This window comes from Anas platyrhynchos, chromosome 1, assembly GCF_047663525.1.
Source record: "Anas platyrhynchos isolate ZD024472 breed Pekin duck chromosome 1, IASCAAS_PekinDuck_T2T, whole genome shotgun sequence".
Lineage (NCBI taxonomy): Eukaryota > Metazoa > Chordata > Aves > Anseriformes > Anatidae > Anas > Anas platyrhynchos.
Window position 1 is genome coordinate 152,416,517 of NC_092587.1, and position 14,245 is coordinate 152,430,761.

A 14,245-nucleotide genomic window follows, 5' to 3' on the forward strand; every position below is an offset into this window, starting at 1 on the left:
TGAGGAATGCATTGTTGGGAAAACAGTAACCCAGGATTTAAGGCTTATTTTTTTCAGATGGATCTGAATACTTGTTTTTTCTTCCAGAAAGTATTCTGATTCCATTTGAGTTACCAAAATAGATACAGGAGCATTCTAGAAGGAAAAAAAATGGTTAAAGCAAGCAGTAACAGTTTCCTGAAGCTGCTTTGCTCGCAGAGGCTTTTTTAGGTGTTGCTTGACGCAAAGAAAACAGGTTTCAGAGTGAGCCTGTCTTCTTGTACCCCCCAGGTTAATGATGCATATGTGCGTCATGGATTGCATTTAGGCTTGAGGGGGTGGATAGCTAATGTGCACCACTTGCTTCAGAGCTGGGTGAATTAAGGATATACATATTTATATTAAATAATTTGGGGTTACTTGTTAGTTGCTTTGTCATGGACGAGATAGTTGGAATGAGAGGGGTGTGGTACATTGAAATATCTGGACGGATTTTGACAAGGGTGTAGTGCCTGCTGGCATGCCCCTGCTGTGCAATTGCAGTTCTGGAAAAGGAAAGCCTTCAGGAATTTCACAAAGCTCTGTTGCCTTTATGCTGGTCAGGTCTTTTCTTGCTGAATACAAATATGAGGAAAACATATGTGGATGTAGCTATCTGTGTGTCTACACACACCAGGAAATTTGCAGGAAAGAATACATGTATAGAATATATACGTGTGTGGATATATGTGTGCATGCATATATACACATTACTAAGTTTCCAGGAAAGCATCTGAACTCGCAGTATGCATGTTACATTTTATGGTAGTATTGCATTTTATAAATTCTTAATATTGGTTGCTATTAAAAGTAAAATGGCTTCCTCTAGGTATTACAAACCTTTTTACACTGTGAAATGTTTTAAAGTCAGCCTCGTACAGATGCTTATTAGACTTTGGTTAAACTCTAGACCCTGAACACTTTTAATAACTTCTACAGTCCTTTGATTTTAAGACCCAGAGTCTTTACTGGCCTTACATGATACAAATAGATGAATGAATAGAGAAATATTAAATATATGTATATATTATTGTAACTCAGAGGTTGGAGTGAAAATTATTTGAATTATATAACTTCATCTTTGTTTCATGTGGTATTTTTCCAGGAATAATTCCTGTTTAATTTAGGTCTACGGAATAGGATTGCAAACTGGCAAGATCAAGCACAAAATATATTTAGATTTCCATCTGCAACTCAAGAGCCAGATCTGTTGATTTGGCTTTTTTTCTACTCTGAAAATTCTGAATGCTTTTGATTAACAATACTGTGTATTTATTTATTTATATTTTCCTGTATGGCTTTGTCACCCTGGTTTAACTGAAGGTAGTGGATCAAGATATTTTTCTACCTGGAATAAATACTTGAAGGCTAGTACTGAAAATTATTACGATAGAGGGGAGTCAGAATGACTTCTTGCTCATTGTACTGGACTGCTGTAGTCTATAAGGGCAAAAATTTGAGTTTATGAGAGAGAAACTGGCACGTCACTGACAGGTCACCAGCTGGCATTGGCTGTGGCTTCTGGGGACTTTGAGGTTGGTGAACAGTTGCTACTGATCTACCCCTTAAGGGTGGAAGGCAGGATTCTCTGAAGCGGGGGAAGGATACTGCAATCGTGGCATTAGTGACAAGTTACTTTATGCTCATAAGCTCTAAATGCTTGTTTTCTTTTTTTTTTTCCCTCTGCTGTTTGCTATTAAAAGCTAATTTGGCCAGTTCTTCTTCCTCTAAAGAGTGGTTTTCAGGAATAGAAATGGCCTCACTTCTCTCTAAGAAGCCATGCAAGGAGGTGAAGACAACAGGAATCCTCCTCCTCAAAGAGAACTTGGATGTCCAAGACAAAAAGAGAGCGACAGTGCACGTCACCTTCCTGGCTTTTCCTTTATTTTGGTTGTTGCGACAGATGCGTGTGTGGGTGTATTGCTTCACCTATTTATTTGTTTGTCTGTACTGTAGCATGTATTCTAGCTGCAGTTTCTGAACTCTGCCTCTTCGGCTGTTGCTGCTGAGGTATTTAGCTATTTTGGATCAAATATCTCCTGATTCACAGCTGTTGTCAAAACACCAGTGAATTTCAGGGAGTTCTTTAATAGAACACATTTGTTCTTCTGCAAAACCAGTGTTGAAAACCTGTGAAAATTTCCTGTGAACAGAAAGCACTCAGGAAGTATTTCTCCCAGGAGGAAAAAACTCCTGTTCTGCGAACAAATAAGGAGGCAGCAGTAGTTGACTCAGCATACACTGTATGGTTTTGTTTTTCCTATTTAACCTATAATCCAGAGGTCAGGAGGCTCTATCTGAACTCTTACTAAATTGAATTAATGTTTTCTCTTAAGCATGTCTGCTCTTTTGATTGCTTGAAGGAAATCAAAGATGAAATGAGGGCTGGGTGAGAATGTCCTTTGCAGGAAAATAACTTACTTCTATCTGTTTGATGCTATTCAAACCTGCAATGTAAATACTGTATCTTTGGTATAGGAACGTTTTTAGCTTGTTATATACACTTTACCTTGTTCTATAATATGGGGTTTATGGGATTTCTTAGTGTCTCCAGGTTCATTTAGGGATAAATCAATATTTTAATGAAAGATATAGTTTAAAGTGTTGTTAAAAATTGCATCAAAATTAGCAGAAATATGTTTTCCTCAGATGTCCTCTTGGGGTATATTTGTTTGGGTAAATATTGAGAAAACATTCTAATTTTGTGTACTTTTACAGTGAGATGAGGGGCATAAGACTTCCAAGGAGCAGCTGAGGGAGCTGGGGCTCTTTAGTCTGGAAAAGAGGAGGCTGAGGGGAGACTTCATCACTCTCTACAACTACTGAAAAGAAGGTTGTCAGTCTTTTTTCAGGTGACATGTGCTAGAACACAAGGAGAGGGCCTCAAATTGCACCAGGGGAGGTTTAGAGTGGATATTTGGAAGAATTTCTTCTTGGGGTGGTCTGCATTGGAATGGGCTGTCCGGAGAGATGGAGGAGTCCCCTAGAGGTATTTAAGAGATGCGGGGATGTGGCACTAAGGGACATGCTTTAGTGATGGTACGTGGTAGGTCAGGTTGATAGCTGGATTTGATGATCTAGAAGGGCTTTTCCAACCTAAATGATTCTGTGGTAAGCAATTAAAAAATAAAATAAACACCAACAAAAACAAGAACTGTGATTCCATACAGTTTCAAAATACTAGCTTGTATGGTTGAAGTAATTTAGTTTTGATTTCCCTATTTTTAAAAATTCTGTTCTCAGTTTGATATTACATATTATTTCTGTTGTGTTGCAGTATTTTTGGGTTAGACTTTTTTCCCATGACCTTTATTCTTACATTCAGATTGAATTTTATTTGTAATCATAGTATAACTAACAAATACCTAGGAGCAAAATGTTACTGTACTGTTTAGCACCGGAACAGCTATTGCACATAGTGGACGAAGATAGAAAATAAGCAAGGGAGAATGGTGGCGTGGTGACCAGAAAACCAACAAGATATAAAAAGTCAAAAATTAGCAAAACTCCAACTTCTTCAGTGCTTGAAGAGGCTAGTTGGCTGTACTAGCAGCACCGGTGGAGGAGATAGATAATTCTGAAGATAGACAGACAGAACTGAAGAAGAGTGACTTTTTAAATATATTTATCTGAAAAGTAAAATAAATTTAAAAAAAGTTGTTTTTTTCTTTACTTGATTGAAGTGTTTTCTGCTCAATTCACTTCTTATTTCTCACTCAAGTTGGATGTTTCATTAAATATAACAAAATTGCAGTTAGCTCTATTTCAGGTAGTTTAGTAACTGGAGTGTGTGTAAGATGTAGCCTAATCGTGTCTTTTTTTTTTTTTCCACCAAGATGTGGAAAAAATCCTTAGTTTGAATAACTGATATTTAATTTGTGCTTACAAAATTTGCAAGAAATGCAGGGCATTTTGAAATAGTGTGAATCCAACTTTTAATAGGATAGATTTAGATATCTGCTGGAAACAGAACTACCAACCTCGTGGTTTAGTAACTGCAGTTTCTTGGTCCATGTGACCTGTTGACTTTACATCAATGTCACTATTACTGTTATCGAATTTTTGTGTGACTGCTCGTTCTGTGCTACTCATGAGTCATTTGATTTTTAATAAATTGAGACATCTTTGAGATATACCAAAGTCCACATAGCAGAAGATTGATTAATGACAGCACAGAGCTGTATCATTCTGGAAACGACTCCATGGTAGACAGTTGCAAATATTTTGACTTCAGAATAATATTAAATGAAGTAAATTTGATTAAAAAAACAAAAAAACTTTCTTGATTTAATGTATGATGTCCTTAAAGTCCAATAGCAACGAAGTAGAAATTTAGAAAGGGGAAAGTTCTAGGAAGTCAGACTGCTGAGTAAATGCAATACTTTTTTAATGTGCTTAAACAAACAGCTCATGCAGCAATTCTCTAATGGTGGGCAGGTAATTTGTGTGGCTTACTCTTAGATCACTCTCATAACTTGCTTGAACTTGCAACTGTATGAGAAGTGGCTTTTATCCATCAGCAACCAGAGCATTAGATCTCATTAGACCTCTTAATACGGAAGGAGCAGACATGTCCAAGTACAGTATCCGATTGTTCCATAGCTTTTCTTGTGTCATTTGGATGAGAGCATTTTCCATCTCCCTTCATCTTTCTGCTTTGGGTAATAAAAACCTGGTATCTACAAGCCAACCGGGAGTTGACTAGTAGTTTTGGCTAAATCTCCTGATGGTTCTTGTAGAATTTTTAACTTTTCTTTAGATTTTCTTTTTGAAGAATAGTTGAATCCCCATCTCTAGTATCTCTCTACCCTCTCAGCAAGGGAAATTGGAGCACAAATTCACCAAGCACATCACTCCTGGAACAAATTAACGTCTTTCCGTTTATAGGCAAACCAACGTGCACTCTTACTGCTGCCCAAGTGCGTAGGTGAATTATCAGTTGCCTCAAGGATCAAATAGCTCCTGGAAAAAGCCTTTGTAAGACTGATAACTATGCAGTGGGGAGACCGCTACATACCTTGGGCTTGCTTGGCACAGAGCCGCTTCTGTTCAAGAGATGTTCTGGCTTGAGGCTTTGACTCACTTCGGTTTGGTGTCTGTGCTGTCCTATTAGTTTCTGGTAATTGCAAGCTACTGTCCAGGTAGGAAAAGAGCCATTTTCAGCCAAATACTGTTCTCACTCTCAGCCTGCTTGTACATGCCTTGTTATATGGAGATATTTCAAAGCAATAATTTAAATCCCATAGCAGTGTTGCAGTTTTAACCTTGACGTCTCCTATCCTGCCTAAATTTTACCTTTGTTTTTTCTTCTTTCCTGTGGGGCCACAAGGAACAGTCAGGTTTTCCCTGAAAAGAGGATTTCTGCTTAGATGGCATGAAGTGAATCAGTCACTAGTGAGTCAGGCAAGTGCACCTGAAGTTGATGCTTCATAGATTACAGTATGCAAAAGTATGACACGAACAAAACTTTTAATCAACGCAGTCTGCTTATGTTAGAGATGTTCTTAGAGACGTTCATATTGTAGAGAATGTGAAAAATAGAACATGAAGTATAGAATGTGAAGGTCAAAGGCAGCCTTGGCTGCAGAGACCATGAAGTGGTGGGGTTCAAGATCCTTAGGGCAGCAAGGAGGGTGGAGAGCAAGCTCACCAGTCTGGATTTCAGGAGATTTTGGTCTCTCCATTGATCTGCTTGGTAGAGTACTGTGGGATAAAGCCTTGGAGGGAAGAGGGCTCAAGAAGGCCAGTTAATTCAGCAAGAGCTCTAGCTGCATAGCTCAAGTCCCAGAAGGCAAAGGCAAGGACTGGGAGAATGAAGAACTTGCTGTAGGAGAGGATCTGATTTGATATTTGATTGATATCACTGCCCATGATATTTGAGATGTGGCAGTCTGGTGGAGTTCCTGCTGACTGGAGGAGGGGAAACATGACCCCCATTTTTAAAAAGAGAGAAAAGGGAGACCTGGGGAACTACAGGCTGTTCAGTCTCACCTCTGTGCCTTGCAGTCTTAAGGAGCTGATCCTCCTGGAAGCTGCTGAGGCACATAGACAATAGGGAGGTGATTGGTGGCAGCTAACGTGGCCTCCCTTGACCTGCTGGCACGCTTCTTTTGATGCAGCCCAGGACACGGTTGGCTTTCTGGGCTGCAAGCGCACATTCCCTGCTTATGCTCAGTTTTTTTTTTTGTCCACCAATACCTACAGATCCTCCTCCTCAGGGTTGCTCTCAGTCCACTCAACACCCAGCCTGGATTCATGCACTCATGAATTCATGGGACTGCTCCAGCCCAGGTGCAGGACCTTGCACGTGGCCTTGACCTTCATGAAGTTGGAACTAGATGATCCTTAGGGTCCTTTCCAACCCACACTGTCTGTTATTCTGTTCACTCAGAATGAATGAGTCTTCTGAACTGATTTTTTTTTGTTTTTGGTGACCTTTTCTTGTTCATCTGAATGCAATGTGCTCAGCAAGGAACTGCCAGGTGACCTGCGTGCTGTATTCCATTTGCGATCAGCTAGCTGAGCCGTTCTCTTGAACTTCTGAAGATATTTTCCCAGAGCAAGCACCTATCTGTTGGTCACTTAAGAAACTTGGCAGCTTTCTGGTACATCTAGCTGCAAGACTGAATCTTCCACTGACACATGAAATGTTATGCCTTTAATACAGCTGCAAGGCAGGGTGCCAAGTGGGGGAGAGCAGTGCTAGAGTATCTCTTACTGATACAGATGAGAGCCAGAGGTATTGGCTTTTAATAGTGCTTGTCATTCCGCTTAAGTGGGCCCATATTTTCCTATGAACTGATGTCTTGAAAAGAAAAAAACCAAAAAACCTGCAGGAAAACAAAGCATAAAACCCCTCTAGCAGCCCATCCTTCTTCCCATTTTTGAAGGTTATTTGTTAAGAGATGCTTTAAGCTGCAGGGCAATTTCAAGTGCCCTACAGGGGTAGAGGATATATAAGGAGTTCTAGTAAATGATGTCGAATTCTTCTATTTTCACATGTACAGGATATCCAAAGTAAAGCTAAAGGAGGATTATTCCTTTCCCTTTTCCTCTTGGCCCTCTGTTGCTGCAAGTTAAGCAACAGTTAATTCCCTAGAGCAGGTAACAGAGTCAAGTTTGATGCCTGGTAGGTATCTTGAGTGCAGATACTGGCCGCTCACCAGAGATAATTAGAACTGGAATCAGGTCCCTTCCAAATGCACTGTTCCACATTGAGCTTAGTCATCTTGGTACAGGTTGTATGTGGGACTTGGAGCAAAAGAGGTACTCAGCTTTTACTCCTTTCCTCTATCCAAGTTCAGAGGAAATGCTCACATGCTGCCCATTTTCTTCACTGCTGACTCTTCATTTTGTGCTATTGCACGTTAGGAAGTTAGCTCTTGGTGGGAAAAGTGATTGAAGGAATAAAAGGTGTATGTGGGGCCTTAGCTTTTGTGCAGCAAGTTTGCTGGATGAAACGCTGAGATATGCTGGGAATGCTGAGAACTTTCACCCATGTCATGTTGTAAGTACATAGGTAATTCCTCAAGGGAATGTGAGGCAAGAAGGGGGCCAAATATTTGGCAAATGGAAGTAATAATCGTGAAAAGTTCTTCAAGCCACTATGTTTTTAAAGAGATGAAATGTATGGTTTCCATAATGATCCGAGTTATTTTTCAGGTAGGTCTCCACTTAGCTACTAATTTCCTGCAATTCTGGGAGTCATGTTGGAAATGCAGATAAATAAATTTTACACAGCAATTGTGGTTGTTTTTTTTTTTGTTTGTTTGTTTTTTTTTTTTTTTTTGCACTTAAGTTGTTTTCCTGGAATCTGTTGATCCTTGCTTAGGTAGGTGACTGTCTCATAAAAATGAGTTATTGTATTTCGTGAGTTGCAGTTCCACGATTTGAACTACAGGTCATGTAGCGAGGTGATAAATTTTGTGTCTGAAAATCCCGTTTTTAATCTTTTACTTTTTGAATCATAAGTTGGTTTGGGTGATTTTTTTGATATAACTCTGTTAAAATGTAACCTTCTTTTGACTGTGGTGGCTAGGTAAGCAGTATCTCGTCTTTATGGCTTGGTTTTTCTTTTTTTTTTTTTTTTTGTGTGTATGTGTTTATTAAATCACTGAGGCAATCATGAAGTCCTCAGGAGGAAGTAAGTGTTGGAAACACATCTATTTTAGCAATTAGGGTCTGTTTCATGCAGGATGTAGCTCTGTAGGTACTGCTTTGTACTTGCATGTGTTAAGTAAAGCAACCTCCTCTGATGGCGTATGTGTCAGTGAAATACAGGCTAGAGATTACATCAACCATTTGGTAGGAATAAAAAAAGGTTATCTTTAAACTGATGCTATAAAAATGTTGGCCTCTTGGCTTTCTTCTTCTCCTTCCTCCTATTTTAAGAATAGGAAGAATGATGGGCAAAGAGAATCATGCTTAAACTGAATTAAAGTAACTCAGATCCATTCCAGAGGAGTACCTGAACAGAACAAAACAATTGTTGCAGCTCAAAAGTAGAAGTCTTTGTTAAATCAACCAGAAGAGAAACTACTTAAAGCTGTATGATATTTTTAACTCTTTCTCAGCAAGCGTTCACAAGTGCTATGTGCACAGTGAGGCTGTGCATTGCTGGTTTCAGTTAAGTATAATTGCAGCCCATCTCAATGAAACAAATTCCTGTTTGGCAGCTGCATCCTCAAGTAATGGTATAATTTAGTCTAAGCTGTTGTGTGCTTCCGTTTTCTGAAAACAAAAGGAGCTGGTGCAAAATAAAAGCCAAGTGTAGCTGCATGTTCTTGAACTATTGTCTACCTTGACTTGCACAGGAAGATCTGTTTTTGTAAATTTGACTGAACTGCTGGTTTCCTTCTCTTAACTCTTAATGAAGCTTCATAAAGTGGTGTTTTCTAGGGCATCTACGTGTTAGAAAGGCTGCTTGAAAAGCAAATGCATTGAACTCGATTGTTTTTCCTAGAGAGAAAGACAGGAGCACAGTGAGTCATTATTATCTTGATTAAGAGTAAGTTCATTTTATTGTTTCTTTCTCTTTGCTCATTGCAAATGGACTTGCAAAGTGGATGGGATGGGCAAACTGTTGGTCAGATGCAGTTTCACAATTGCAATAAGCCAACAGAAAGGTTATCTGGGCAGTTGTGAGAGCAGGGAGACTCCCAGTGGAGAAGGGAAAGAGAAAGGAATATTAACATCTGAAGTTAGGCCTGAAGGGTAAGAAACCTGCTCCTGAAGATGTCTTCTTAAAAATACTAGCCAAAAAAGTGGGTATTTGACCTTCTACACAACTCTATCTGGCTTCTTCAGATTAAGGTGAATTTCTCTCTATAAGAGGATAAGAAAAATTAATGTCAAGTCAGATTGACCATGTCTGTTAGACTGAAGTCAGATAACTAGTGGTGCAAAGAAGTGGAGCAGAGCTGAGAAGTGAATGAAGGTGGTGGCTTAGTTTCCCAAGCTGTCTGGTTGGTTCAGTGGGCAGGGAGTCTGAATAAGGGTCCTGCTTCACATGGAAATTGAATTTTCTCTCAGCTGTCTTTTTGACAGGTAAATATAGCCACCAAGGTCTGCATTTGGAGGTCATACGTAATTCATCAATGTTAAAAAAGAGGTAAAGACTAAAACCAAAATAGCTCTCTCAAAACCTGAAGAAAGCTGTTCATACCATGTTTTTTTTTTTTTTTTTTCTGGAGGAATTTAGCATGCAATCATACGTTAAAAGTAGTAGTTGAGGTAGCTAGTGGAACCTTCAAAACTACCAAAATCATCAACTCAGTTGCATACCAATTTGCTTTGTGCTACGCTAAAGGGTTGTACAATGATGATCCTGATTAAAAAATGTTGCCTCTTTGTGAGTGTGTATCTGCTGAATGGTGTCTCAGAGCAGTGGTAAAGTGTGAGACCTCACTGGTTCACAAAAGCAGGATTGAAGCATGATTTGAGTTTGTATTCCAGGAAAGGTCAGGGATGGAAGATACTGACAGATAAGGTCTTGAATTCTTGAATTGTGAGGCCAAGAGATGCTTCTGAGAAATCTTCATGAGACAGAGAAGACCCCTAACCCAATGTCTTGCATTGTCAAAAAATAAAATAATCACGTGGAAACCAAAGCCAGCAAGTGACTCTCTGGCAGTTCTTCATGGCCAGAGAGCTGAGGAAGTTGTAGGGAGCTTGGGGTTGGCCTCTTCTTGCAGATAACCAGTGATAGGACCAGAGGGAATGGCCTCAGGTTGTGCCAGGGAAGGCTCAGGTTGGCAATGAGGAGCCATTTCTGCTCAGAAAGAGCAGTCAGGCACTGGGACGGGTTGCCCAGGGAGGTGGTGGAGTCACCGTCCCTGGGGGTGGGAGAGGTTGGACGTGGAGCTTGGGGACATGGTTAGTGGGTGACACTGGTGGTAGGGGATGGTTGGACCAGGAGATCTTGGAGGTCTCTTCTAACCTTAATGATTCTGTGGTTCTAAGTGACTTCAGTCAAGATGTGTAGAGATGTTACTGCTTTTGTCTTCTCAGTGTTTTCTTGGAGGGTGCTTGGTCATAGATGGGGAGGAGATGCTGGAGGGTCCCACAGAGGGAGGAATGAACCAGCAGAGGTAGAGAGTGTGACTTGAGCAAGTAGAGAGACTGAGGGAGACTGGTAGTTCACCTGAAGAACTGAGCACTTGAAAATTGAAGGTGTAAAGAGGAGTTTGTACCCCTCTTATTTTTGAGTTAGTGTCTTTAGAAGTTGGGTTTTTACTGTGAGACAACTTGATGTTAATGTAAATTCATAATGCATTTAGCACAAAGACTAAAAAGAGCGTTTCCCCCCCCTCCTTCCAACTGATTAAAGAAAAAAAAAATGAAGTTCAATTTATCTGTTTGAAGCATTGGTCCGAGAGAAAGTACTTGATTAGTACCTGAGTGATATCAATGTAAAAAATAAAGAACTTCTAAAGTATATATAAAGAAATCCTTATAAAGTACAGAAGATGTTTATATATCAAAACCTGACTAATTTTTATGATAACAATATTTCAAAATACCAAATCTTTTATAAGAGCTGTAAAATCTTGGCTGGTTTACATGGTCATTTTAGAAACACACATTCTCTTCTGTTTGATTCATAACCTTAAGGCATCGCAGTGGATCCACCTTTTCCTTTTTTTCCCCTCCTCTGGAGGCATACAACACGCTTAGGGGCTGGCCTTTGTCTGTCATGCATTCCCACCATGACAGATTTAGCAAACTGCAGCTGAGAAGTTAGACTAGTTTGTACTTTCTGCTGCTTGTGCTGGGATAAAGCTATTGTTTTCACTGGATCCCTGGCATGTTAATTATTTTGATGCCAAAACCCATACAGTTTTGCAGTTCTTTGTATTTTCAATCAAAGAATGCAGGCAAGAACAATCAGAAGTCCTAAAAAAGACCTTGTTATAGAGTCTCCGCAGCAGCGCAAGGATGCAGGTGCTTGTGAAGCAGAAGGGGACAGTCCTGCTGTAGTAGTGATGGTAAGAATAATTTAAACAAGCTCTCTCTTCCCTCTAGTAACTCCAGTTCTGCCTGAAACTGCTTAATTTGATGCTAATGAGAAGCTCCAGCTCGCTTGCTTAGGTATATTTCAGATTTGGTTTTGGTTCTGTGTCTGTTCTCAGCCTTTTAAATTAATAAATTAATTTTGTCAGCCTTGGTTTACCAAGTCCTTAGTTCCCTCCAAGTGTGACTTTGGAATTTAGTTTCCATACCAGCTGCTTTTCAATGTCTGTCGTGTCCGGGGTAGTCTCACGAAGGGCGAACACTTTACGCTTCAAAATCCATTCCACCACCTGTATGTTTTTTTTTTTTAACTGCTCAGTGTACCTTTCAGTTCAAATGTATTTAAACTGTCTAAAGACTGCATGTAATGGTTAAATTTTACTTAGATTTTCAAAGAACTGTCTAAATTCAGGTGTACTTATGTCAAAAGGTCTATCTTTCAATGTCTTCAATGCACGTTGTTTAGGGATTTAAAGTTTTACACGCCTTTCCAGTGTGGGGAAAGGCGATGTTCCTGTATGTGAGGGAGGTGATCAAATAAAATCACTTTTTTTCCTGTTGCTACACACTAGTTTTGTTGGAATGGCAATAGGACAGCAAGAGAACATAATCAGCAAGCTGTAATGAATCCACCAACTCGCCGCAGCTAGGACAGTAAACCTTTTCAAGTAACAGAGGAGGGCTGTTAAACATGTATCAGTAAAAGGAGGTACATAAATCATCCCTGTTTCATTTAGCAATATCTCATACTTAATTGCTGAGTAAAAGGAGGAAGGTCTTCTCTTCTTTGTCCGGCTGTGGTTGAAGTTAGCGGGGGCTGTGATCCTCACGCAGTGCCTCCCCCAGCCCCACTGGAATTCCTTGCTATGCATTTAAGACTCAAAAAAAAAAAATTGGCGTATGTACTAATACACATCTGGGGCTTTATGGGAATTGTTGCTGTACATAACTGGGAGCTTACATGTGTGTTAGCAAGACAGATTTTTCTCTTTCTTTACATTGTTTTCTTTAGTTTCGCTCTGTTCAGAGCAATTGTTAGTGAAACATGTTTTTTCTCTATGGGTGTGTTCTCATTTCTGGTCCAGATTTTCATCAGTACAATATGAGCTAATCTTGTGTGTGCTTTCCTGCCTCTGGAATGTTTAACTTTATTTAGAACTGTTTTTATTCCCCCATGAATACTCTTGAGAGGATATTTAGTGTTTCTGCAGATACTTACAGTACTGCAGTCGATCTCTATGTGCTTTAAGGGGGGGAAAAAGTATAAAAGGTCATTGCATTTACTTATAGCCATTTATGAAGTATGTCCTTTTAATTTTCTAGGAACTACTAGGTTTTAATATTCAGGGGTTGATACACCACCAGTGTTTCCCCTCCCGTTTGATATTTTTAGATAAAGTGGGTGCATTCAAAACGAAGGTCAATATTTTAAGGGAGAACATTTAGGTCCCACATAGGTGTCACAAAAATGTCCTTGCCTTCCTTTCAGTTGCTAATTTTGTCTTAATCTGTTACATATATAGACAAGTGTATATATGGCATATAATTAGAGAATGCAGGATGTCCATTTTTGCTTTTTTTGGAGGAAATCTAGATGAAACGGTGCAAGGAGACTTTGCAGTGTGTGAACTGCTCGACAGAAAGCAAAAAGTAGGGCTGTGTGTTTCACTCAAAAATAGCGTTTGGGTCCATTTTGGTTGCATTGGGCCGGGATGGTGCGCTAGATTTTTACTTCCTTAGTATTTTCGTGCTCTCATGGGGGTGTAGTAAAGTAACGAGTAAGGCCGATACCTTGCTAACTGGTGTTGCAAAACGTAAACAGCAGAATTTCAAGTTTCTAAGCCAGGAAACAATAGAATTGTACTAGATCACTTCTTGAGTCTCCCTTTTGGAACAGGGCTTCTGGTTTACTCTAGGAATAATTCATGTTGGCTGTAGCCTAAAACATTCTTTCAGGTGTAGCTGCATTTCTCTTGTTTAGGTGATCATGATGTAATTTACATAACGTGTTTTTTTTTTTTTGAGTAGTCTTTATAATGGTTGGACAGAATCAGCTGGTTTTTTTTTTTTGTTTGTTTTTTGCAATACGTATCCAAGTCTAGTAAACGCAGTTTACAAAGAGTCTGCCAGAATACTTAGGAAACGAAATATTTAGGGCTATGAGCACTATGTGATATTGAAACTATGCTGTTTGATTGAGTGCTGTGCCTGAATTAAATTATTCTGCTTATAGTAGGATGCTAAAGAGAATGAATTTTGCATAATCGTTGTTAAAGTCAGAGAAGATCGCCATGTTTTTTTTTTTGTTTGGTCATCTGCATAAAACAGGCTGTCAAATCTCCCAAGTGAATTCCTGTTTGAAATAAAGTCTAACTCTCTTTAAATCAAGGTTAGTGGTTCACCTCTTTTATTTTTGTTACTGTAGGGGGGGAAAAAAATTCCAAGCAGTAGTTCACCTCAACAGAGCTTTCAGGAGGCTAACTGCTTTTTTGATAAAGATACAGATACTTGTCTGAATTGTCTCGTTTCAACATTGAGCCATTGTGTGCTTGCTATTTGAAACTGTGGTGTTAAAAGTTTTATTTTCATTTCCCTGTATCATGTTAGTCCCCTTGACAAGCCACTTGGTAGGTCAAACTTTTGTAACAGAAGTAAACTGTGTTCATAAAAAATCTTCTAAACTTAATAAATAAATAAATAAATGGATTATTTTCCA

The 14,245-nt window shown here is 39.3% G+C and overlaps 1 protein-coding gene across 13 annotated transcripts in view; it reads left to right on the plus strand.

Moving 5' to 3' along the window:
• Positions 1–14,245, plus strand: part of DOCK9 (dedicator of cytokinesis 9) — a 127,705-nt gene that overhangs the window by 16,416 nt on the left and 97,044 nt on the right. For 3 of the 13 annotated variants that reach the window (XM_027443483.3, XM_072032446.1, XM_027443498.3), the window contains exon 1: positions 11,217–11,504. The exons of the other annotated variants lie outside the window; for them this stretch is intronic. In XM_027443483.3, the coding sequence (XP_027299284.3) occupies positions 11,388–11,504 (117 nt within the window). In that variant the 5' untranslated portion in view covers positions 11,217–11,387. Of the gene's footprint in view, positions 1–11,216; positions 11,505–14,245 lie in introns of those variants that run through there. 13 annotated transcript variants of the gene reach the window in all.